The sequence below is a fragment of the Engraulis encrasicolus genome, chromosome 5 (genome assembly GCF_034702125.1).
Source record: "Engraulis encrasicolus isolate BLACKSEA-1 chromosome 5, IST_EnEncr_1.0, whole genome shotgun sequence".
NCBI classification, from domain to species: Eukaryota; Metazoa; Chordata; class Actinopteri; order Clupeiformes; family Engraulidae; genus Engraulis; species Engraulis encrasicolus.
Genome location: NC_085861.1, coordinates 40,818,653 through 40,841,913, shown reverse-complemented (window position 1 = coordinate 40,841,913; position 23,261 = coordinate 40,818,653). Strand labels below are relative to the sequence as shown.

The 23,261-nt window shown below is 45.8% G+C and overlaps 2 protein-coding genes across 3 annotated transcripts in view; one reads left to right on the top strand and one right to left on the bottom strand.

Moving 5' to 3' along the window:
- The window catches only part of LOC134449451 (raftlin-like), a 145,071-nt gene extending 132,269 nt beyond the window's left edge, over positions 1-12,802 (top strand). For both annotated transcript variants that reach the window (XM_063199388.1, XM_063199389.1), the window contains exons 9-10: positions 4,283-4,358; positions 7,372-12,802. In XM_063199388.1, the coding sequence (XP_063055458.1) occupies positions 4,283-4,358; positions 7,372-8,118 (823 nt within the window). In that variant the 3' untranslated portion in view covers positions 8,119-12,802. The remainder of the gene's footprint in view (positions 1-4,282; positions 4,359-7,371) is intronic.
- A 2,859-nt stretch (positions 12,803-15,661) lies between these two features.
- LOC134448554 (vitelline membrane outer layer protein 1-like) lies at positions 15,662-22,064 on the bottom strand. The gene is made up of 4 exons (XM_063198231.1): positions 21,798-22,064; positions 20,896-21,008; positions 19,589-19,919; positions 15,662-15,796 (listed from the first exon to the last, which is right to left on the bottom strand). The coding sequence occupies exons 1-3, from the start codon at positions 22,017-22,019 to the stop codon at positions 19,604-19,606; spliced, it is 651 nt and encodes a 216-aa protein (XP_063054301.1). The 5' UTR covers positions 22,020-22,064; the 3' UTR covers positions 15,662-15,796; positions 19,589-19,603.
- Between the last annotated feature and the right edge of the window lie 1,197 nt (positions 22,065-23,261).

Here is a 23,261-nt window from a genome sequence, read left to right as displayed (position 1 = left end):
GTTTGATGATGGGCTACTGTCTAAAAAAGATGTGAGAAACTCGGCGTCAGCACTTGCTTCAGATTGTACGGATAAACTTCAGCCCGGCATGGATTAACGCATTGAAGAGAAGGTTGGCAACGTTATCCATTTTTGTAATGTCAGTGTTATAATCGCTTTTTGTAATAATTGTTGCATAGCGATCATGGACTTGTGCAATCATCACCTAAGCTGAGCAAACAGAGCACAGCACAGCACACCAACCTAACTTTATCTTATTCTATTGTTAAAACATGGGGAAATAAATCATGCACCCAACTGCATTCGCGAAACAAAAGTCTTGCATGGCGCGGCGAATAAAAAGTGTTCACAATAATGCTACGTAGCAAGTGCACCAACCAGCACTGAAAGTTCTGACAGTCTGACAACAACAGGGCAAGCCAATCTAGCAAACACTAAAATGATATAAGCTAGTCGCATTTTCCTAAAGCAATGTTATGGCCATTTCCCTAAAGCACTGTAATAGGTCTTATGTCGATGCTCTGTCAGCGTATATCTTTGCGTTCGGCTTTGTGTTCAGTTAAAACATGCCTGGGTACCACTCGCGGATTGTTCAGTTAGCAAGTTGCTCTTATCTGGGAGGGGAAAAAAACTTGCGTGATACATCCGACCACATCCACATCTAAACATTTGGCCTACGAGTTTGCACCGTAATCTACTGTAATGATTGCACACTATTGCATTGTAATGCACCATCTAGATGAAAACCGCTAACTTCTTCATTGGTAGCCTATATGGTACATTTTGAGGGGATTTCGTGACAGCTTCACTTTCGCTGCTAAGGGGATTCCCCTTCCTCGCGTCAAGCGACAGCTGAGTAGGCTACTTTCATTTGACAGTCTTTCCAAGGCCATTGGAAGTTACATTAATTAACACGTGTTTTCCCACGACGGTTTCGATTCGACAAATTGGTCGGCAGCAACGTAGCAAAAATAAGATACTTTTGGTTGTGCTTCTGTTTGGTAGTATAACTGAGCCGACGTTTACTCTGCTAAACGGTAGTGCACAGAATCTCCTCCCTGTCAGCTGGCTAGCCTTCCAATGGCTTGCGTTGCGACTGGTGAACTCAGCAGGGGGTTCCGCGCACCCTTTTTTGTGTTGGAGTAGAACGTGTAGCCTGGGTTGTTTCATGCGTTTTAAATAGGCTATGGCTCATTATAATGTGGTGTAGGGGCCCCGGATTGCGTCTGCACCGGGCCCCGGCGAGGGTTAACGCGGCCCTGAGAGCACATAGGCAAGAATTAGAGGAGGTGAGGATGGAAGGATGTGAAAGACAGAGAGACATAAATAGTGGGGAATACAGGAAGAGTGAAATAAAGAAAGAAAGAATGAAAGAAAGACAGAAAGAAAGAAAGAAAGAAAGAATGAAAGAAAGACAGAAAGAAAGAAAGGTAGAGTGGGAAATCCGATGAAGTAACATACTGAGCTGAGAGGAGGTGGAAACAGAGAGAGAGGGGGAGCGATACAGAGAGATGGAGAGTAAGTGAGCAGGCGGAGGAAGCATGTTTGTAGGATTGAGCTGCATTTCCTATGAGGATTACGCACAGGCCTCATCTGGAACCTCAGCAGGGATTATCTACTTTTGAACACAACTTTGACATGTTTGGATTTTTACTTCACTTTGCGTGTTCCTCTCCCACCACCCTCCCTCGCCTAAAATGGATGGGAAAAGGCCTTGAGAATTCAGAGGAGATGTTCGCTGCCAGAGCCGGCACTAGGCATAGGCAGACCAGGCGGTCGCCTAGGGCGCCAAATGTCTTGGGGGGCGCCAAGTCCCACAGAATTAGAACATTAAGTGAAATAAAGCATCAAGCTTTATATTGACAATTATTATTAATGGGCACTCAATACATACTGTATGTAGGTAGTAGATCAGCTGTGCTCTATCAAATGTATGCCACTATAAACGCATGCCAATTTCTAATGCCACTAAAAGCAAAGAGGGGTGCTGGCCTAGGGCACCAAATTGACTAAAACCGGCCCTGTTAGCAGCACTCGGCTGGTGTCGAAAACATGAACGGTGAGAGGTGGGGACTGAGGAGGAGGAGGGAGAAACACACACACGGCACGGCCACGGCACACACTCTACAGCTGTTTGTTGTTCAAAATTCGAGGTTTATCTTTTCGTGCCGGTTCCCAGCCAAGTGTTTACTGAGAGCAAACGGGAAGGAATGCAGGAGGGGAGTGAGAGTGGATGATGGAAGGAGGAGGAGAGGATGATGGAGAGAGAGAGAGAGAGAGAGAGAGAGAGAGAGAGAAAGAAAAAAAACAAGGGAGAGAGGGAGAGAGGCCAATGCTTGGGCAGTCCATTTATTGCACAAATCCCAACATGGCTGGTATTTGTTTTTCTCCCCTTGGGTACCATAGCACACAGAGCAGACAGACAAACACACACACACACACACACACACGCACGCGCACACACACACACACACACACACACACACACACACACACACACACACACACACACACACACACACACACACACACGCACTCTCACACTCACACACTCACACGCATGCATACACGCACACACATACGCACGCACGCTCGCACATGTTAGTTACATTATGGGAAGCAATGACTTGGAACGCTTTTTCACATGTTGGCATTGTTACTCTTATGGGGACCTTGCAATGACCCCCATTATGTTACAATTGACTCGTAAAATGCCAAAATAGAGCTGTCCTCACTTATGGGTAAGGCTATGGCATATTTGACACATTTCGCTTTATTTGTAACAAAAAATGACAAAGACAAACACTGAAGATCATCGGTTTCCCTTATTTATTGGGGACATTTGGAATAGAATACCAGGGCCACACACACACACACACACACACACACACACACACACACACACACACACACACACACACACACACACACACACACACACACACACACACACACACACACACACACACACACACACACACACACACACACCAGTTAATTGTGGGGAAACCAGCACCCTACCTCCACCACACACACACACACACACATCCACACACACACACACACACACACACACACACACACACACACACACACACACACACACACACACACACACACACACACACACACACACACACACACACACAGGCACACGCCACGCCAGTTCATTGTGTGAGGCACTGGGTTAGAACGGCCCATTTCATTTCCTAGTGCCGCTCCTTGATGGGCATGGTGGTAGATGGAGTACGTGGAGCGAGCGCGGACACTCACATGGAACATAATGAAGAGAGCGGCATGCACAGACAGAGGCCATCCTGACACCTCTCACACCAGCCAAAACTAAACACCCACCTGACCCCAGATCAGACGTGGCCCTCATCCAGTGCACACGCACGGGCAGACGGAGCTGATCCAGAGACAGACAGTATTTTAGGAAATTGGCCTGTCTTGATAGGCAATTTGAAGGAGGGTGGTATTGGTGCTTGTCGTGTGGTAGTGGGGTTTTTGGAGTGGGGGGTGGGCGGCAGAATGAAGTGTCGTGACAGAACCGAGCGCAACCGAGCCTGCTGTCACCATTCCACATGCACGCAGGATCTAACCTTGGCAAAAAGGACTCACATATCCGCCTAGTGGCCAGTTGGACGCCTGAAAATAAACACATGGACAAATAATTTAAAAAACAATGAAAACAAAATCCACCAAAAACTTCAAACCAAGTCTTTTTTTAGAATTCATTCATTTGTTGGCCTATTTTAATTAGCTTTTTCTGGGATAGAGTTGTTACCATTCGATGACACCAAAGACCATGTGAGATTGTTTGAAATGTATGACTGGCTGAGTGCCTAGCTTAAACCAATGCATTGTTATATGACACTTTTAGAAATGTCTCATCTGATTGTCAACATACCACACCACAGCCACCCATGTGGCGCAGTTACACTGTGACAAGTCTGTCCAAACAGCGTCACTCTTTCAAATCCGCACAGGCCATGGCTCTGAGCCAGCCACTCAAGCAAGCCAGCCATTTTCAAACAAGCCCACTATCCCTGTGACAAGGATCCATAGCAGTGTGTCACGGGAAATGAACCGTTGGCCTTGGCGGAGATAGCGCCGTGATGCACACATCGCTCAAGCCAAAGGAGGCCCCTTCACAACGTAACGTAACGCTGGGTTGATGTGATGGATGCTGGGGGTCAGTGTATTTTTGAGGGCCTCTTCTCTTTCAAGTCCTTAATGTGTCTCTTCTGCTCTTCTGCTTATCTCCCCTCCTGCCTGTCAGTGATGGAAGCCTGTGCACCAAGCAGATCGTTTTTCTCCAGAGGCCTGTCCTACCACGCAAGAAGAGAGAGGCTAAGGTATGTTATCCCCCAACCCAACACACACACACACACACACACACACACACACACACACACACACACACACACACACACACACACACACACACACACACACACACACACACACACACACACACACACACACACACACACACACACAGTATATACTTTGTTTTATCAACCACTCACTTTCACTGACTTCACTTCTTTATCCATCTCTTGAAGCATGCACCATTCATTCTCTGTCTCCCTTTACTTCCACTTCATATCTTTTGATGCACCTGTCTCTTTTGGTCCCTCTTCCACTCCTGCATTCTATCCTTCTTTCCCACACACCATCATTTCAAATATCTCTCTCTCTCTGTCTGTCTGTCTGTCTGTCTGTCTGTCTATATATTTCTCTCTCTCTCTCTCTCTCTCTCTCTCTCTCTCTCTCTCTCTCTCTCTCTCTCTCTTTCTCTCTCTCTCTCTGTCTGTCTGTCTGTCTGTCTGTCTCTCTCTCTCTCTCTCTCTCTCTCTCTCTCTCTCTCTCTCTCTCTCTCTCTCTCTCTCTCTCTCTCTCTCTCTCTCTCTCTCTCTCTGCATCCTCCCTGTGGCTCTGTAGCTCCCCTTCCCCAGTGGGGATTGGCGCTGTGCGTGCAAGGCACCCCGTAGCTATAGCTGGCCTGGGGATGTTGCTGTTATCTGAGATAAAAAAAGAAGAAAAAAAAACAAAAAGCGCTGAGCTAAGCTGCTTCCTCCCACCATTAGCCGTTAGCCTGCCGCTACAAGTCAGCCGCTCATGTGGCTCCTCTCATGTCAGTGTCAATCTCCCCTCAGCTTGCCCAGCCTCTAAGGGGGCTTGGATAGTCGACGGGCTGTAATGCTCTAGCCTCGCGCGCCATTCTATACTTCCGCCAAAGGATTGGCTCCACTACCAGTCTGGCCCCTGTTTTCTGTGGAGTGATGTGACTGTGGTATGGATCTGAACGGCCAAACCTTCTCAGAAAACATGGGGGCAAAAGGGGGAGGACGCTCGTGAAGATGACGTAAACGTCTGTGCCAATGGCTCTGGTCTGCGCTATGTTGTTGTTGTGTAACTGTCTGCCATATGGTGAGAGCTGTCCAATCATTTCAAACCACTTTCCGCTTCCTGCAAGCACTTCAGATCAAACAACCCCCAGACCAAGAATACGAAATGAAATGGTAGTATTATGGGATAGTCAGGACCAGGCTAGTAGTACTCCAGTTCGGACCCGGACTTGAGTCCGGGTCAAGTCCATTTTGGTGCGGACTTGGACTCGCTAGTACAGTAGTTGGAATCTGACTTGTCTTGGACTCGGAAACTGGTCTTGCCAAATACCGCTTTTGGACTGCACTCGCCCAAGTCTGTCTTCATTTAATTTAGAACACTGGCTGTAGCGAAGGGGAGTAGAGTTCTGGGTTTGAGTCCGGGCTGGGCAACTCTACTTCCCTTCGCTACACTGGCCATCATATACAGTATCCTAGAGCAGAGCTTAAATCCAATAACATACTAGTTTATCTTGACATGCATGGCAGATTGTTTACCTTCAAGCATTAGTGTGGACTTGACTACAGCCCTGGGATGCCGGAAACTAATGGCCTGTTTACGCACGCTTACGTGTCCTACAGTCAGAGGTGGAAAGTAACTAGGCCTAATTACTGTACTTTACTCGCGCTACTGTAATTGAGTAGCTTTTTTGTGTACTTGTACTTTTTAAACTACTTTTTAAAATTTGTAATTTTACTTTTACTTGAGTACATTTTCTTTCGAGTAATGTACTTCGGTACATTTTATAGAACAAGCTTTACTGAGTAAAAAAAAACAAAAAAAACTCTAGAATTCTAACCTAGTTTATAAAGAGTTGGCGCGTGCGACCTCTCACTCAAATGCTGATGGCTGACATCGAGGCTGACGATGGAGATTCACTTAACTCAGAGGAGATCAACACAGCTGTTCTTCCTCTAACCCAGTGCACCCCTTGCACATCTAGAGGCAGAAGACGCTGATTGTTAAAAAGTAACTTTTTACTTTTACTCAAATACATTTTAAATTATTTACTTTTTACTTGAGTAGATTTTTTGACTGGTAAATTTACTCGTACTTGAGTTCATTTTCAACAGAGTAACAGTACTTGTACTTGAGTACAATATTTTAGTACTCTTTCCACCTCTGCCTACAGTGACGCAAGTGTCTCCTCCAATGACAAAGCATATAGCGTATCAAAAATTGAGAAGGTGCGTTGTGCTACGCAATGACGCATAATGCCATCCAAAGTGTAGCGATGCGTAGCCTTGCGGGTATGTAAGTGTTAGAATGCGTCGACTATGTAAGCCCTCTAAAAATATGGCCACCTGTCTTCCATCCACCACCGAGCCTGGAACAGCCAGCCTCTACGTTTGGCCCCTCTGACCCCCGAAGAGAATGGCTCCATCACATCACCACAACTCCTCGGCGAGCAGAATATAAATGGCTAGCGAGAAATGAGAAAGACCCCTACGCACTTGAGAATTCTCAGGCTCCGACTGAAGGTTTTAAACCTGTCATGCATTACCACTCCAGCTGGGTTACAATGGGAATGTTAAATAGGCGACACGGCACAATCTGCTCTGTTTTGTTGGGGGGGGGGGGGGGGGCTCTCTCCCTGCTTTCTGCTACTCTGAATACCGGCAGCGATTTGCATTGTTATGCTAAGGCATTAGTTGAGTTTTATGACTTTTCCATTGCTCTTATTACTAATGGCGTCTCCTGTGTAGCCTGCAGGGAAAGTCGTTCTCTCCCGTTGGAATTTCCTCCACCCCTGTGTGTGCTGTGCTCGTTTCTGGTCGCAAAAACATTCTTCTTCCCCTCTCTCACGACCACTCCCACACTCCCCGCCACCCCCCTACCATGACTTCCCACCATCATTCTTTTTTTTTTTTAGCTGTGTTCATTTCTTTTCTCATGGCCCCTCTCTCTCTTCAAAAATATCTCTGAAACATATCAAGGCTGTGCGAAGTTCTCATGTGTAAACATCCTGTGTTGCAGAAACTCATCTTCAAAACGCGGAACAAGTCCAACAAGAACTCCGTCAAAGACGCGCCAAAGGGCAAGAGCAAGAAGAAAGACGCGGTGCAGGCAGACGGACGCGACTTGGACGATCAGAAGATCTCTGACATCGCCGCCGAGAAGGTGATCAGAGTGGGAGAGCAAGAAGGTGAAGACGAAGAGGAGGAGAAGGAGGAGAGGAAGGGACAGCACAGAGAAGAGAGAGGGAAGAGCACAGAGTTAGACGAGGAGATTAAGCAGACGACGAGAGCTCAGGCCCAGGCGAGAGAGGCAGAGGAGGATGAAGGGGGGATAGAAACTGTTGGAAGAGAGATAGAGCAAGAAGATGATGAAGGCGATGAGGAAACGGCAGGAGGAGAGGCTGAACAGAGATGGAGGGAAGCAGAGGAAGGTGGCGAGAGGAACGACAGCAGAGCGAGCAGCTCTGAACCACAGATGAACGGACAGGCAGAGAAAGCGTCAGAGCACACAGGCGAAGTAGAAGAGAAAGAGAAAGAGGAGGAGGAGGAGGAGGGGAACGAGGGAGAGGAAGAGATGAAAAAGGAGGGAGGACAGAGCAGCACAGCAGAGGTAAGCAATGGCAGCGATCTCTGCACGCAGGTCAGAGAGGCGGAGTCGGACCTGGACAAAGCAGAGTTGGTCGCCATGCACCTGCAAGGGACGCTGACCAATGGGAGCGTTGGGGAGGGGACAGAGAGGGAAGACAAAACGGAGGTGGCGGAATAGAGACTCACTATCCCACACCGGCCGTGCAAGACATCAGTTACACTGACTTCAAGCCTAAACACCCCCTACCGTACCTGCCTAGCCTATCCACCAACCGCCCTGCTCACCCAACTCCCAGGAAGGGCTGGTTGGTCTATTTCTTGTCTCCCTGTGCGTCATCCCACTGGACGAGCCTTCTACGAGTTAATGGCACCTTTTCCGCTGCTTTGTCCTACTTTGTTCCTTCTCCCTCCCTCCTTCCCCAAATCCTTTTTTTTTCTCTTCTTTTCAGCCTGCCGCCAGATAGTCGTCCACGGCAGCGCCTGCCTCAAATTAGCCCTCCCGTTTAAATACTGTCTCGTTTTCACCTCGCTGCCACTCTCACTTCGCATCTGCTGAGGAGGAACTGTGTGTATAGTATACACACTGATAGAGAAGGAGGGAGGTGGGAGGCTTGAGGGCAATGGAAGGGCTGTTATCACACCCCCACTGGATATTAAAAACACATGGCTTAGATATACTTTGTGGACTAAAGGGGTGGCCCTGAGACTAACAAGATGGACTCACTGACTCACACATTCCTCCTTCCTGAGTGCCCTCCTCCTCCTCCTCCTCCTCCTCCACACCCATCCTCAGCCCCAGGCCCACCACTGTACAGTATTACTGTCCAAGTTCCTTCATCAAGAGGGCACAACAGGGAGAGAAAACACAGCGGGAAAAGGAAATGGCTACCGTTGCGAAAGGCAATCCATTGTGAACCAGATGGCATACTGATGAACGTCTTTGTAAAGGAGTTGGTCTTTTTGTTTCCCTCTCTCTCTCTCTCTCTCTCTCTCTCTCTCTCTCTCTCTCTCTCTCTCTCTCTCTCTCTCTCTCTCTCTCTCTCTCTCTCTCTCCCCTGTTTACGTTTTCTGATAGACTTTGCTCAATTCTGAAATTGAAATGGAGGAATGTCACTGTTTTTCTCAGCATTATATTCTCTCAAGTGTATTCTCTAAAAACATAAGAATGTATATTCAGCACTTTTGTGTGTTGAAGCCAATACACTTGGTTGAGGTGTTGAGATACGAAGAAAATAATGTCTTTTCCAAGGAGAGCAAAAAGTATTATGGAGGTGAAAGAAATATGGTTAAGGGTCTATTTTCACAGACCATGAAGCGTCTGTAGTCACCAACCACCATCTGAGTTCAAAGGACCTGAGGGTCTTCATACATTCTGGGTGGAGTTCATCAAAATACAACAAAGTCTTAGACAAGTCAGCACTGATAACATTTTAAAAACAGATCAGATCTGTTAGTCTACTGCTGGTTCATTTTTCTCATACATACACAGGAAAAGAGTAGACCTTTGGGTTTTGCTGAGATGTCTTTTTTTGTAAAAGTTTCTGTGAGTTTCCAGTGGTAATGTTGTACATGTGTTTTTCTCTTGATTTTTTTTTAAAGCTTTTTAATTGGTGTGACCTGTTAGCTGGCTAATGGGACTAGACATATCCATTCTCGCTCAAAATGATCTTTTTTTAGGGGCATGTAGATTCGATGACTTGGACAAAAACAATACTTCAATAAAAAGCAACACTCGTTTATGATGACTAGTTGTATTCGGTACAGCTTAATGATTAGTCTTATTATTATACCTCAGACCTCTGCGTTGGTTTGTGCACAGGCAAAGTAGGCCGAGGAAAAACATGACTCACTAAAGACCTGGCTCCAGTCCACACTTAAGATCTTTTATTTTTATCTCCCACTGCCACCTCACCCCATACCGCCCTCCCCAACCCAAGACCTCACTGTTTCTCTTCAGAGTTATTTCCTTAGACATACAGTCAGGGCCGCTGACAGCGTTGGCCGGGCCCAGGACAATCTCATCTGAAAGGCCCCCCACCCAATAAATACAACACAATGAGGACCCAATTCTGGGCCCCCTCTTCTCCTGAGCCCGGGAGCTTTGTCCCCTCTTCTGTTGGCTTCTCTGCATACATACATACAGTGCCATGCTGTAAATCGCTCGTCGCCAGGAGTCGGAATGTCCAGCCGCAGTCTAACACTTCAAAAGGAGTGCTGATGATGTCGAACCAAAGCTTGTTTGTGTCCGCTCGCTCGCTCACTCACTCGGCTGCACAGACTGCTGAGCGTGTAGATTATTTCCCAAGGCCACCATTCTAAAAGGTGTGATGTGTGACATCATGGGTGCCACGGTGCAGTGCAGTGCGTGGGCTATACAGCCTGCTGACAGATCCAGGGATGGAGGGGGAACTTTGGGCTACTGAGTTACTGTGTGCAATGGGAGGTTGTTTTTTGAGGCACAGCAGCATCCTGCCCCACTCCAACCCCCACCTGCCCTACTATAACCCTCCCTGTCCTAACTCCCACAGGTCACTGGTGGCAGAGCGGCCTATTGCCCCTCTGTAGGAGTAGGGTGGTTGACTGGGTGGATGAAGGGGGGGGTGATGGGGGTCATGAGATCCACTATTACGGCCAACGCAGGTCTTGTGGAGCTCCGGGCGTAATGGCTTTTCCATCGCCTGCCCTGATAGAGGTCTCATCTAGACTCCCACTCACAGACCCTGAGGATGTCAGATTGCACCCACGCTGTAGAGAGCGCCAATCGATCCCAGAGTCCTATGTGGAAAACAAAGATATCTATATATATATACTATAATATATGAACTCATATCGTTTTCTGTCTGTGTTGTCTTTTTTTTCATTATTATTTCCACCGCGATTCCTCACTCTCATTTCACACTCGGTGGAAGGTGGTAGGGTTGAGTGGTAATAATAAAGATTTCTGCCAAGTGTTTTTTTTTTCTTCTTTGTTCGTCCAAGTTGAAGCTGACAGTGCTTTGAAGTTCTATCCCGTGTGCTCCACCCCGATGTTCATGTTTCTTGTTGCCTCGATCTGCTTCTGTGCTCTGGAAGGAAGGGGGTGTTAAAACTGATTTGTTTGTCTCCAGTCAGATATTAATTTCCTTTTGTGTAGCCGGTGCGCCTTCAGTCGCCTCCCTTCTCCCCTCTCTCTCTCTCTCTCTCTCTCTCTTTCTCTGTCTCTCTCTCCCTAATCCTTGTCTGAGCCTGCTTCATATTCCTGACATATTTTTCTTGTTTCTTTGTCTCTGCGCTGCTTGGTGAACCGTGTGGTCTTGTGCTGTCGTGCAGAAAACAGGCTCCTCTGGACAACATATTGTGGGTTTTTTTGGGGGGGGGTTTTGGTTGTTTTCTTTATTTGGTGAGGATGGGGGACAGGAAGGGAACACAACGAGTGTGGAGATGGTATAGAATAGAGTGATGCATCCAAAATGTGCACTCATTTGCTATAGAGTGTAGTGCACCATGTTGTGAGGAAAGCCATGAAATACAGGCCCTATACTGTGTTTAGAGTTAAGTTGCAAAACCCTCAAAAAGCCACTACAAATCTGTACGAATTATTTTTTTTAAAGTGTTTTCCTTGAATAATCTGTGTATTGGTCTATTGGTCTGTATGGGTACCAATGTTCCATGGTAACTGGTAACTGATTGGGAGTAGAGTACACACAGTGCAGGAAAAATATCTTGGTAAAATGGTAATATTGTTATCTGTACATGGGCAGTGGAAATGTACGTTGGGTGGGCCGATGACACAAGAGAGGATGTTACTAATGACTAATGAGGACCATTCATCTACATTCCCCCTTATCTGACAAATGATTAGACCCAAAGTCCACAAATACACAAACTGTGTGTGTGTGTGTGTGTGTGTGTGTGTGTGTGTGTGTGTGTGTGTGCGTGCGTGCGTGCGTGCGTGCGTGTGTGATAATGTCTGTGTGAATGTTTGTTTTCATGTTGTTCATGTGTGCGTATGCATGCCTAAGTGTGACTGTGTGTGTGTGTGTGTGCAAATGCATATGCGTGGGTGTGTGTGTATTTTTATCATTGAGGGGGATCACCTGGGTCTGTTCATTCCCCCTGGCGATGGCCAATCGCAGGATAACTGATGACTATAGTGGCGAGTTTAGAGGAGAGGAAAAAACAAGCGGGCTGTTCGCTCTCTCTTCTGAAGTAATAACCCACAGATATAGTGTATGTGAAGCGATAGAAGAGTAAAACCGAGACCCTAGCACTTCATCAACTAAACGATGCAGAACCGTGTTTGTGTGTACCCTCTCTGTAATGGCGGCGGGGCTAACCTGTGAGTAATGCCGAACTCCCACAAGCATTGTCTGGAACACTGTATCCCCCTTTCATGTACAAAGACAAACTCACCAATTCTGTCTGCATCATCACCATGTTCCATGTCTCCAGCGCAGCGGAGGCAGTGAAATTGTTCTTGTTAATAATGAACGGTTAATAATGTCCTTCAGACTCCATTTCCTGCGTTTCCTTTCTCTTCTTCCTGTCTCTCCTGATTGTTGTGGGGGCTTAACTGACGGGCCTAACTGATTGAGGATGACAGTGGAATGTTATTAAGTATTTAATATAATTTTTTTGCTAAAATGGGCTCTTTTCTCTCTTTCTCTCTCTCTTTCTCGCTCTCTCTCTCTCGCTCTCGTTTGCTTGTGTTCATTATGAAGTTCTCCATTTTTGAAAGTTGCTTCTTTTAATTGTCAGCAGCAGCAGCAGCTGTACCGCCAATTGTAAAGCATAACCATGTTGTTTGTATGACAAAAAACAAAGTGACATAATGTGTATGGCATCTGTACAATTTGTATATTATAAATATGATTTATATTTGATTTTTGCATTTCTGTTTGTTAATTTCCTTGCTTAAATATAATATTCTTGCTCTTCTAAAAAGTCGAGTTTACAACTAAGTCTTTGACTCCTTTACATCAAAGTTGGTGATCTACGACGTAGCTTTGAAGTTGATGCAACAAAAGGGAATCTATATGGTACAGCAACTCTGTGTCTCTAATGATGCGTGACACTGTCTGATAGTGTTTTTCATCTTTAAGAAGTTAATAACCTCTCTGTGTAAAGCCCCTGACAGGAGCAAGCAGCCAGGGGTGGAGCTGTAGGGATGGTGAGCAGGGCACTTGCCCATGGGCCCGGACGCTTCCGTGTTGGTGGTGGGGCCCCTATTGTGAGCTTGGCAAGCTGTACAGAGGGCCCTATACAGTAAGTGTCTTGCCCTGGGGTCCTGTGTGCAATTGTTCCGCCACTGCAAGCAGCACACACTCGAAAGGAGCAGCACTGGTGTTGATATGCACGCCACTGTATCTAACATTATATGGCTTTCAATAATTGAGGATCCATAAATAATAGATTTGAATAATTAATAAGCAAAGGGATTAAGCGGCAGACGTTGGTGTCTTGATGTGGACACAGGGCTGTCCTTTTAAAGGGAATATTTACACACACATACGTACACAACCTACACGGACACACGCACACTGTGCACACACACACACACATACACACACACACACACAAATAATAGCGTACACACAATAACAATTTGACATAATTGCACAAAGGTGGAAGAAAATGGCAGACCGTCTTTTTCTGTACAGCCATGGCCCATGACCTTCCCTTGAGAGCCCTAAGTGCTTTGTGTGTGTGTGTGTGTGTGTGTGTGTGTGTGTGTGTGTGTGTGTGTGTGTGTGTGTGTGTGTGTGTGTGTGTGTGTGTGTGTGTGTGTGTGTGTGTGTGTGTGTGTGTGTGTGTGTGTGTAAGTAGGCAGGGGGGCTTGTGCAACCTTAAAGGCCTCGGAACATCACCAGGGACAACACGCTACTATAACTACCGGCAGTTTCTATGGCAATCCCTCTGGGGTACACAAAGACCTCCAACCACGTCAAAAGACTCCATGAATTAGCTGTCCATTTGCAAGAAACCACTAAATGGCATTTCAAATGACCACAGGTAAATGGGTGCTCGGATTGCTTTCTGAGTGACAGGAGCAGTGATTATGTTTCCAAGGCTGAGTATGTGAATCACTGCAGCCAGGGAAGGTAACGGGTGGGGGTGGTGGGGGAAGTTGGGGGGAGGCAAAGGGGTTAGTTTTCCCGGGCCCAGGGAAAGGGGGCCCCAAAATTGTACCCAGGCTCCGCCCTCGCAGTGACGCAACACCTTCGATTTGAGAGTCATGATAATCAGACAAACAACGTTGGATCCTCACTACATAGTTACATATGTATTGGGTGGGGGGGCTTTCATATGACTTTGTCCTGGGCCCAGCCAGGGCTGTCTGACTGCACTGCCTAACAAAGGCAAAGTGCGGTAACTACACCAACATTAAAACTCAGAAAATGTCTTCAAAGCCTTGGTATTAGGTTGGATATTGTAGTTACTGCAAGTTTGACACAGCAATATCACAATGTAAATATCTTAAAGAGGGTTTGTGCACAAATGCTCATTTTGCCTGCACACTCATGCGCGAACGAACCAAAATGCTTTTATTCAGATTTTCAACATATGGGGTGCCAACTTCACACAGGTGTTATGAAGACCATTTTTAGAGTAAACTCAATTTCGAGAAAATATGTAGGTACTTCACTTTGGCTTTGTACAGCAGTGTAGTGTGACACATGGCCATAGGTCTCCAGGTGCACTCTGTCAGGCCTGTAGGGAAATTACATGAAACTAAAGGGAAATGCAGATGACGAGCCAAGTTTCGAGCCTGACTCGCACCTGTTGTTCACTCACATTATTCACGCACAGCCGGGGACTGCACGGTTCCTCATTCTCAGTGGTAACGGTTTCTGTGCCCGTAAAGCTTCATGCACAGCCATAGGATTTTTTTTACACACCGTCTCAACACACACCATACCAAATATAATATACATTACACACAGCAACACTGCCATCTTGTGGACGTTATCAGATAGCACTGCAGTACCGTTTATCATCGGGGTTAACAGGCCAATGTGGGAAGCGTTGGTCTCAAGACAGCCATGAATCTTGTTAAAATCCCATTTCACTTTTATGAGAGAGATCAAGCAGGGGGAATGCCTAACATTTAGGAGGGTGCAAAGTGTAAAATATCTCCAAACTCCCAGTTCATTGTGATCCTAAATTAAGAACCCATGAGAGAGGTAAGTCAGCCTTGAACCGGTTTTGAACCGATCAGGGCTTATTCAGTCTATGGCTTCTGTTGGTGTGCAGCTTAAAGATTGTGTTCTATGCTTTGATTTCCTGAAACTCTTGTGAAAACAAATTCTGCAAGAGCACAGGCTATCAGAATTTTTTTTTCTCTCGGTGCGTAAAGCCCCCCTCCCTTTACAATTTATCCTCCTTCCAATTAATTAACCCAATTAGCTCCGTTCCCCAAATGCCTACTTATCTTCTGCAGTCAGCCTTTAAACTTTAAATTAATTAATTACCCCTATCGTCTTATTTCCTCATTAAGCTTCTTTTAAAGGAGGCGAGAAAAATATGCGCAGCATCAGCAACACCCATCGTTGTGTTGTGTTCGGGTTTGTTTTTTGACGCTGCATATTATAGGGCCCCTGGTGATGCTCTATGTGAACATGTTCCAAGATTCCGTGTTTTTTTTTTCTAAGGCTGGCTCATGTGTTTTCCTCTGCGTTTGCTTCCTATACACGTTTAAAAAAAACAAAAAAAACAAGCAAGGCTTTGAACTTGTGCTGAGACGTTCAAGGGGGAAGGGATACGTTACATGCTAAATTTATTTGTGAATTTTTCATTTCCCATTGTGTCTGCGCTCAACATCCTGTGGTTTTGATGGGACTGCCAGCAAAATGTGAAGGCTTCTTGCTCAGCAGGATCTGAAATCACACAAAAAAAGAACAAGAACACAAATAAGAATTATGGAAATGGATCGTGTAAGGCTCCACGGCAAATCTTTGTTTCATAGGCTGCAATTCATTAAACGAAACATGGTGTCTATGATGTGTACAGTGTGTAGTAATGGAAAAGGCAAACATTGTTGATGGATCCTTACACACAGTAATGAAACTAAGGGACAATGTATAAGTTTTTCTCTGGGGTCACAGTTTACCATGTCATCAGTCCACAGCTTCATTACACTCTTGGGAAGTGAATACTTAAAGTACATTTTGAATATTTATATTATATTTACAGTCAAAGCATACTCACTACACTGTATGTACTTAAAACCATATTTGTATAAGTATTAAAATACGTTTCTGCATATTTGTGAGGTTCCAATTGAAACAAATCTTCCATCAAAAAAGTGTGGCAGTGGGAAGGTCTGAAAGTGAGCTGTAGACTGTAATATTTCAGATAGGAATGGAATGGAGTGTATTTTATTTTCCTTACAGATGAACAGGCAAAAGCATAATCTCCTCGACTGAGGTGGTAAAATATGTATGAATTCCATAGGAGATTTACAAAATCTCTATTACTACTTGGTTATTCTACTATGATATGTGAGTCTTCTAGTAGAAAGTCATCTCTAAACCATGAACACTGCTCTCTCCTCTCTACCTGATCCCTATGCTACCTGCTGCTTCTCCTGCTTCCAGAGCCAGCAGTGGAAGCATCCACAGTGCTACTGACTTTCTTGTCTAGATAATGCATCTCTTTACAGTAAAAAGTCACCCGTATAAACCACAAGCCCTGCTCCCCACCTGCCACTCCTGCCTCCCCCTCCCTGGCCAGCTCTTGAAGCAACCCTGGAAGGCAAGCGCACATCTAAGATAGTGTCTCCACCACTGACCTACTAAAAAGTCACCCCCTAAACCAAAAGCAGAGGAAGGGTGCGTCGTTCATAGCGGACTCGTCCAAGGTACGTAATATCTTTACAGCCTACTCTACCAGTGCCTCCACTCCAACACTAAACTATGAGTCCTGTTAAATGGTAAATGGACTGCATTTATGTATAGCGCTTTTACACTGCTTCGAGCACCCAAAGCTCTTTTCATGTATGCCTCCCATTCACCCATTCCCAACTCACATTCACACACCGGTGACCGTGGCTTCCACGGAGGGTACCACCCTGCCACCAGGAGCAATTTCGGTTAAGTATCTTGCTCAAGGATCGATGTGGGTCAGTCAGAACGGGGCTTGAACCTGCAACCTTCTTGGTTCTCCTCTGGGTCCTCTACTGTTGACTGTTGGAAGTGGAAGCACATGTCGTCTAGTATCTCGTCTAGTATCTCTATTTCTACTGCGGCCTCATCCCTGAACCATGACCGCTGTTCCCTAATGCATCCACCTCTCTATTGCTGTGGGTGCAGCAGTGGAAGGGCATTATGGCTCATGGTGCAGTCGTCCGAGGTATCTCTACTGTACTGATACACACAGAATTGGGTCCTCATTCTATTGTATGTATTGGATGGGGGAGGGGGGGGCATTGAGAGTAAATAGAATGGAGGCCAAAATTCTATTTCATTGTTGAAGCCAAGTTGGAGCCAAGGTTGGACCCAAAAAGACCAAAAAATGGCCAAATCCCATTCATTCCTATGAGAGACATAAAACCCTGTATCTCCCTTAAATGCCACTCCAGGGGGATAATTTTTCGCTCAACTAGTAGGTCCCCTTGCTCTCCAACTTACCAGGGTGGTGATTTTTTGTTGTGATGTTTTGTTTTAGAGAGATATTAAAAGTTAAATTGACCAATGAGCATCAGAACATGGTTTGATTGACCGTTAGAAGTCTTGTTGTTGTCCAATCAGCACCTGCGTTTGGCGTTGCTAAGGTGGAATGTAAGTTGGAATGTTCCCAAATCTGGCTTCAAAGCGTTGAATGGCAAATAGCGTTGATTTGGCGTCCATTCTATTTACTGTCAATGGGGGAGGGCCTTTCAGAAGACTTTGCCCTGGTCCCAGCAAAAGCTGTCAGCTGTCTGCACTGATACTGCACTCTTACGGTAGGGAGTAGGACACATACACGCGAATTTGCGAACTTTGCCATTCATTCCTATGAGAGAGGCGATGGCGAGGGGAAGGCAAGCGACAGCAAGCGAACAGGAGCGAAGCGAAGCGAAATTATTAAAGAAAGTTTAATGTTATGCAAATGAGGAGCGAATTCGCCTGCCACGGCCCAATCAAATCAACAACATAACTGTTCCATTCCATTTGATTCGCCGCGACGACCTGATGACGGTTGGATTTCGCCTCTCTTCGCTTCGCGTGCTTCGCCTCCTATGTGTCCCTACCGTTACGGTAGGGACACATAGGAGGCGAAGCAAGCGAAGCGAAGAGAGGCGAAATCCAACCGTCATCAGGTCGTCACGGCGAATCAAATGGAATGGAACAGTTATGTTGTTGATTTGATTGGGCCGCGGCAGGCGAATTCGCTCCTCATTTGCATAACATTATAATAATTTCGCTTCGCTTCGCCCCTGTTCGCTTGCTTTCGCTTGCCATCGCTTGCCTTCGCCTCTCTCATAGGAATGAATGGCAAAGTTCGCAAATTCGCGTGTATGTGTCCCTACCGTTAGATATGAGTCTAAACCATGAGCTCTGCTCCCTACCTGCATCCTCTTCTGTTGATTCTTAGAGCAACAGTGGAAATGCCTTGTGTTCATGGTGGAGTCGTCCAGGGTGGTATCTCTACAGATACTGACCTAATCTACAGTACTACATGACTCCAGGCATGCCAAACTCAGGCCTGGTGCCAAATCTGGCCCACAGGGGTAATTTTATTTGGCCCACATACACCATTAATATACTATACTAACATGACCTGAACATGACATTTGGTGTGTCATAGGAATAAATGGGATGAGACCAATGCAACATCTCCCACTCATACAACAAAATATCAGGAACATTTAAGCAACCATATATGAGTGTTTATGAAATTTGCTTTAAGTATTAAGTGCATGCGTGCACAAATTTAACCCAGTTTTAAACAATAAATATTGAGTTTGGGCCGCAACTTCATCCCAGATTCTAAATTTGGTCCCCTGTGAAGTTGAGTTTGACATCCCTGCTCTACGCCATAGAGCTCTGCTCCCTCCCTCCATCCTCCTCTCTATTGCTGCCAGTGCAGCAGTGCATCGTCTAGCCCAGTGTTTCTCAAAGTGTCTCAGACCGAGGACCACTTTGCCCCCCCCCCCAAAATCTTCAGGGACCACCTGTCAACTGAATTGACAGTTGACGGCTAATTTGACACTCCTATTTTCAAGTCAGATCACTTACTTTTTATTCACATTACAAGCCTGTCTTGTTGTGGTGAAAATAAGACCTCAGCTACATTTAGCTTTGTAATAATGTTACAATTATAGCCTACTTCTAGCTTGTCTTGGAAAAATAAAAATCCCCTTGCGGACCACCTGAGCTCTGTCGCGGACCACCAGTGGTCCCCGGACCACACTTTGAGAATCACTGGTCTTGCCCTTTGAGGAGTACCATCACAAATATGTGATTAGAATTTTGCCCAAATTTTGAGTTCTCATTATGATGTCATAATGTCTTTGCGAGATTTTTAACACAGACGTCTATAGGAGCTGTAGAGTGTTCCAGTAAAATTCTAGAAGAACCTCTAGAAATTCCTTACTCCTCAAAGGGCTAGGGTGGTATCTCTATGAATACTTATCTACTCTACAGTACTACAGCATATGACACTAAACCATGAGCTCTGCTCCTTACCTGTGTCCTCTTCCTCTACTGTGGGCTCTTATTGGCGCAGCAGTGGAAGCGGACGTCGTTCATGGTGGAGTCGTCCAGGCCGCCCTGGTGCTCCTCCATCTTGGTCTCGATGCCGCAGATGCCGCCGCCGTCCGTGCACTCTGCGCTCCAGTGGCCGTACTCGCCCCAACTCTGGCCCTGCCCCTCCAGCACCGGGAAGCTGCTGCAGCGGAAGCGGATGTTGTTGGCGGCCGTGTCGTCCCCGAACAGGCCCTGGTGGGGCTCCACCCGCAGCTGGAAGGAGATCAGGTGGCCCTTGGGGCAGTACTGGGGCTCCGTCCACTCGCCGTAGCTGACATACAAGGAGGACACGGAGCAGGACACTCAACATGATGACACATGACATAACCTACCTTACTGTCGACTGACATAAGTACTAGTTCTATTTCCTAGTGCTAGTTCCCTAAAATTGAGTCAATTGAGTCCTTTGGATAAAGGGGTGAAAACATTCCAGCACAAGCTTCAATTCAATCTAAATCTAAATTCTTTTTGACAACTAGAATGTGACCTGCATGAATGAGACTCTCACATGCATTGAATTACATTGCACTTTGCAGATGTGTCTATCTAAATACGCCATGTGACAAATGTGGAGAGGAAGATTAATCAAGGCTTACTGTAGGTGTACTGTACTGAAAGGGCACACATGAAAGTAGAAATAACCTGACAAAGGTCTTTGAAACAGGAGCAATAGTCGAATCATTAGACTATTGATTACATAGTCATAGTCATAATGATTACATGCTTCAACCATGGGGTTATTCTCAATGTTCACCTATGGTTTCTCTGCGATTTAATGATGAAAACAAACAAAAAATTCTGTCGCTTGGAAAGGCAGTGGGTTCTATGTAGGCCATACCACTACACCAGAGGGATTAGACAGGTATTGTAATCACACTCAGGATTTATAACTGCATCTTAATTACATTCACGTGTGACGGCTGTTAGGTCCTGGCACAATGTTCTTGCCCTACTTATTATCACACCCAATCTGCATTGGTGGATATTTATGAAACAATGTTGCCATCTCTAATCAGAAACTTAGAAGAGGCCCTGCCGTGGCTCTAATGGTAAGGCACTCGACTACTATGCGGCTGACCTGTGTTCAATTCCGGCCTAGGTCTTTTACCGGCCCTTACCCATATCTCTCTCTCTCTCCACTCTCTTCCTGTCGATGTCTTCACTGTCCAATCAAATAAAGGCACCCTCCCCCCGAAATATATATATATATATATATATAAAGAAACCATAGAAGAGGATGGACCTACTATCCGGTGTGAGACTCCACGGTGTACAGGAAGCTTCTGCTCTCTCCTTTACTGCAGATGAGGCGAATGCCGTTCAGAGCAGTGTCATCCAGACCATACTGCATAGACTCCACCTGGAAACAGGAATTACATCACATTACATAAAGTAATTTAGTGCCAAGATGAGAGTGACAGGGGACTTTTACTTTTACATGACGTTTTTAATTCCGAATGAAGAATTCCGAATGTAATAGTTCCATCGAGTTTACTTTGATCTTTCCCTTAATTCCAAATTAAGAGGTGTTTACATGGCGTTTTCAAAGTGGAATTAAGCTTTATGCGGAATTAAATTAAATGTCTCATGTAAACTTTGGAAAATGTTGGACAATCTGTCAAAACTGTGCATAATTGAATCGCTGTGATGCAGGAAATAAATGGTTAATCATTGTATATTTATATGCAATAATGATGTAACAAGACCAAAATCCATGGCAGAGTCATACCAGGACTTCCTGAACTAAATATGGGAGATGATATCCATAGACAAAGAGGAGTGTGCATAATAATAGTACGTCTGTTTTGAATAGTGCTTTTCATGGTACTCAAATATGCTTACATGTGATACGCATGCCCATGTGATATGCACATGCTTCTGTGTGTGTGTGCGCAGCATATGTCCATTAATGCATGCTTATGTGTCCATGTGGATGTGTGTGTGTGTGTGTGTGTGTGTGTGTGTGTGTGTGTGTGTGTGTGTGTGTGTGTGTGTGTGTGTGTGTGTGTGTGTGTGTGTGTGTGTGTGTGTGTGTGTGTGTGCGCGCGTGCGTGCATGCATATGCTTACATGTTTATGTGTCCTTGAATGCATTTGTGAATGTGTATGTGAACATATACAGGTACAGTAAAGCAATTCGTCTTAGTTACCCTCAAACTAAATCCGACAGCCAAGTAATCAGGGGGACACATCTCGGGCCAGGTCCAGTTGCCAAACTGCTCTCCGTTTGTCACCGTGATCATGCTGGAGTAAGGTCTGCTGTTGTACATCACCCCGGCCCGCGACACGAAGCCCTTGTCCACCTGGGAGCCCTGTCCAACAGTCAGCAGGCTCAGCAGGACACACACTCCAGTCATCAGAACAGACATCATGACTGCTCAAGTAACTCTGTCTCAGGACGGACTTAAGAAGCACGCACGGCACGACAAGGGGCCAGGTGGCATGTGAATGCCCTTTTTTATACATGGAACTTGGGGTGGGGTTGGGCATGGGTTTCATCAGGGGCGATTCTAGGGTAAGCTGGGGCCCCAAGTGAAAATTCAAAAGAATGGACATTCACAACACATCGCCAATACTCTAGTTTAAAGTCTTAGCTATTTTTCACCATCTGAAGGCATGGGGCCCCCAAGCGGCTGCCTGCCTAGCCTGGTGACAAGGTGCGCCTCTGGGTTTCATGCTATGCAGGACCGCTGCTAAGGTTTTGGAGGCCCAAAGCATAACAGGTCAGGAGGCCCCGCTCATAATTAAATAATAATAATGAATAATCTTGAATAGAGTAATGGAATACGCATTTTTGGAAGAAAAAGGGATGGGCCTTTTGATAACTAATACGTTCATGTTTTGTTCATGTAATTTAATATTTTTTTCAGGACGTTTTTTTAGTCAATCTCAATTTAGGAGGCCCCAATTTTGGGGGCAAAGTGGTTGAGGCCCTAAGCGCTCTGCATACTCTGCGTATGCCTGTAGCGGCGGCCCTGGTGCTATGTTTTGTTTGACTTTGGGTGTTAATGATTTGCCACAAGGTCAGCACGCAGGCGTGGGAGGACACAGCTGCTGTGGTCTCATCAGGGGTAGCAAGGAGGGCGAAGGTGGACCTACCTGGGGGCAGATGGGGTGACAGATCGGACCATGCCAAAAGGTGGTCTTTACACCTGTTCAAAAAAACACTTGTTTTGTTATTTTGAAGCGAACTGCTGTGATTCCTTAGCATGGTTTTACCAGACCCCAGTAGCCTCTTAGTGCAGATGGGGTCGCCGGCGGGCCTGTTCACTATTAGCTGAAAATATTCAACCTCATCATAACAACATTGCGATGACATTACCGAGAGCCCTAAGTAATAGATTACGACAAAGCCATTACAATTTTGGTGACAGTAAGGTAAACATAGGCTCTGTGCTGAAGGATTAATGTGCTTTTGCACTAACCAATGGATGATTGTATCACTAGAGCACCACTAGTGGTTCGTAGTAAGTTGGGGTGCGGGCAAAATTCTGCTTGCGAGCATTATAATTTTGCCAAATCATAGCCTCGCACTGAAGATGGAGTCGCCGGTGGGCCTATTCACTATTTGCTGAAAATACTCAACGACATCATACCAACATTGCTATGACAGT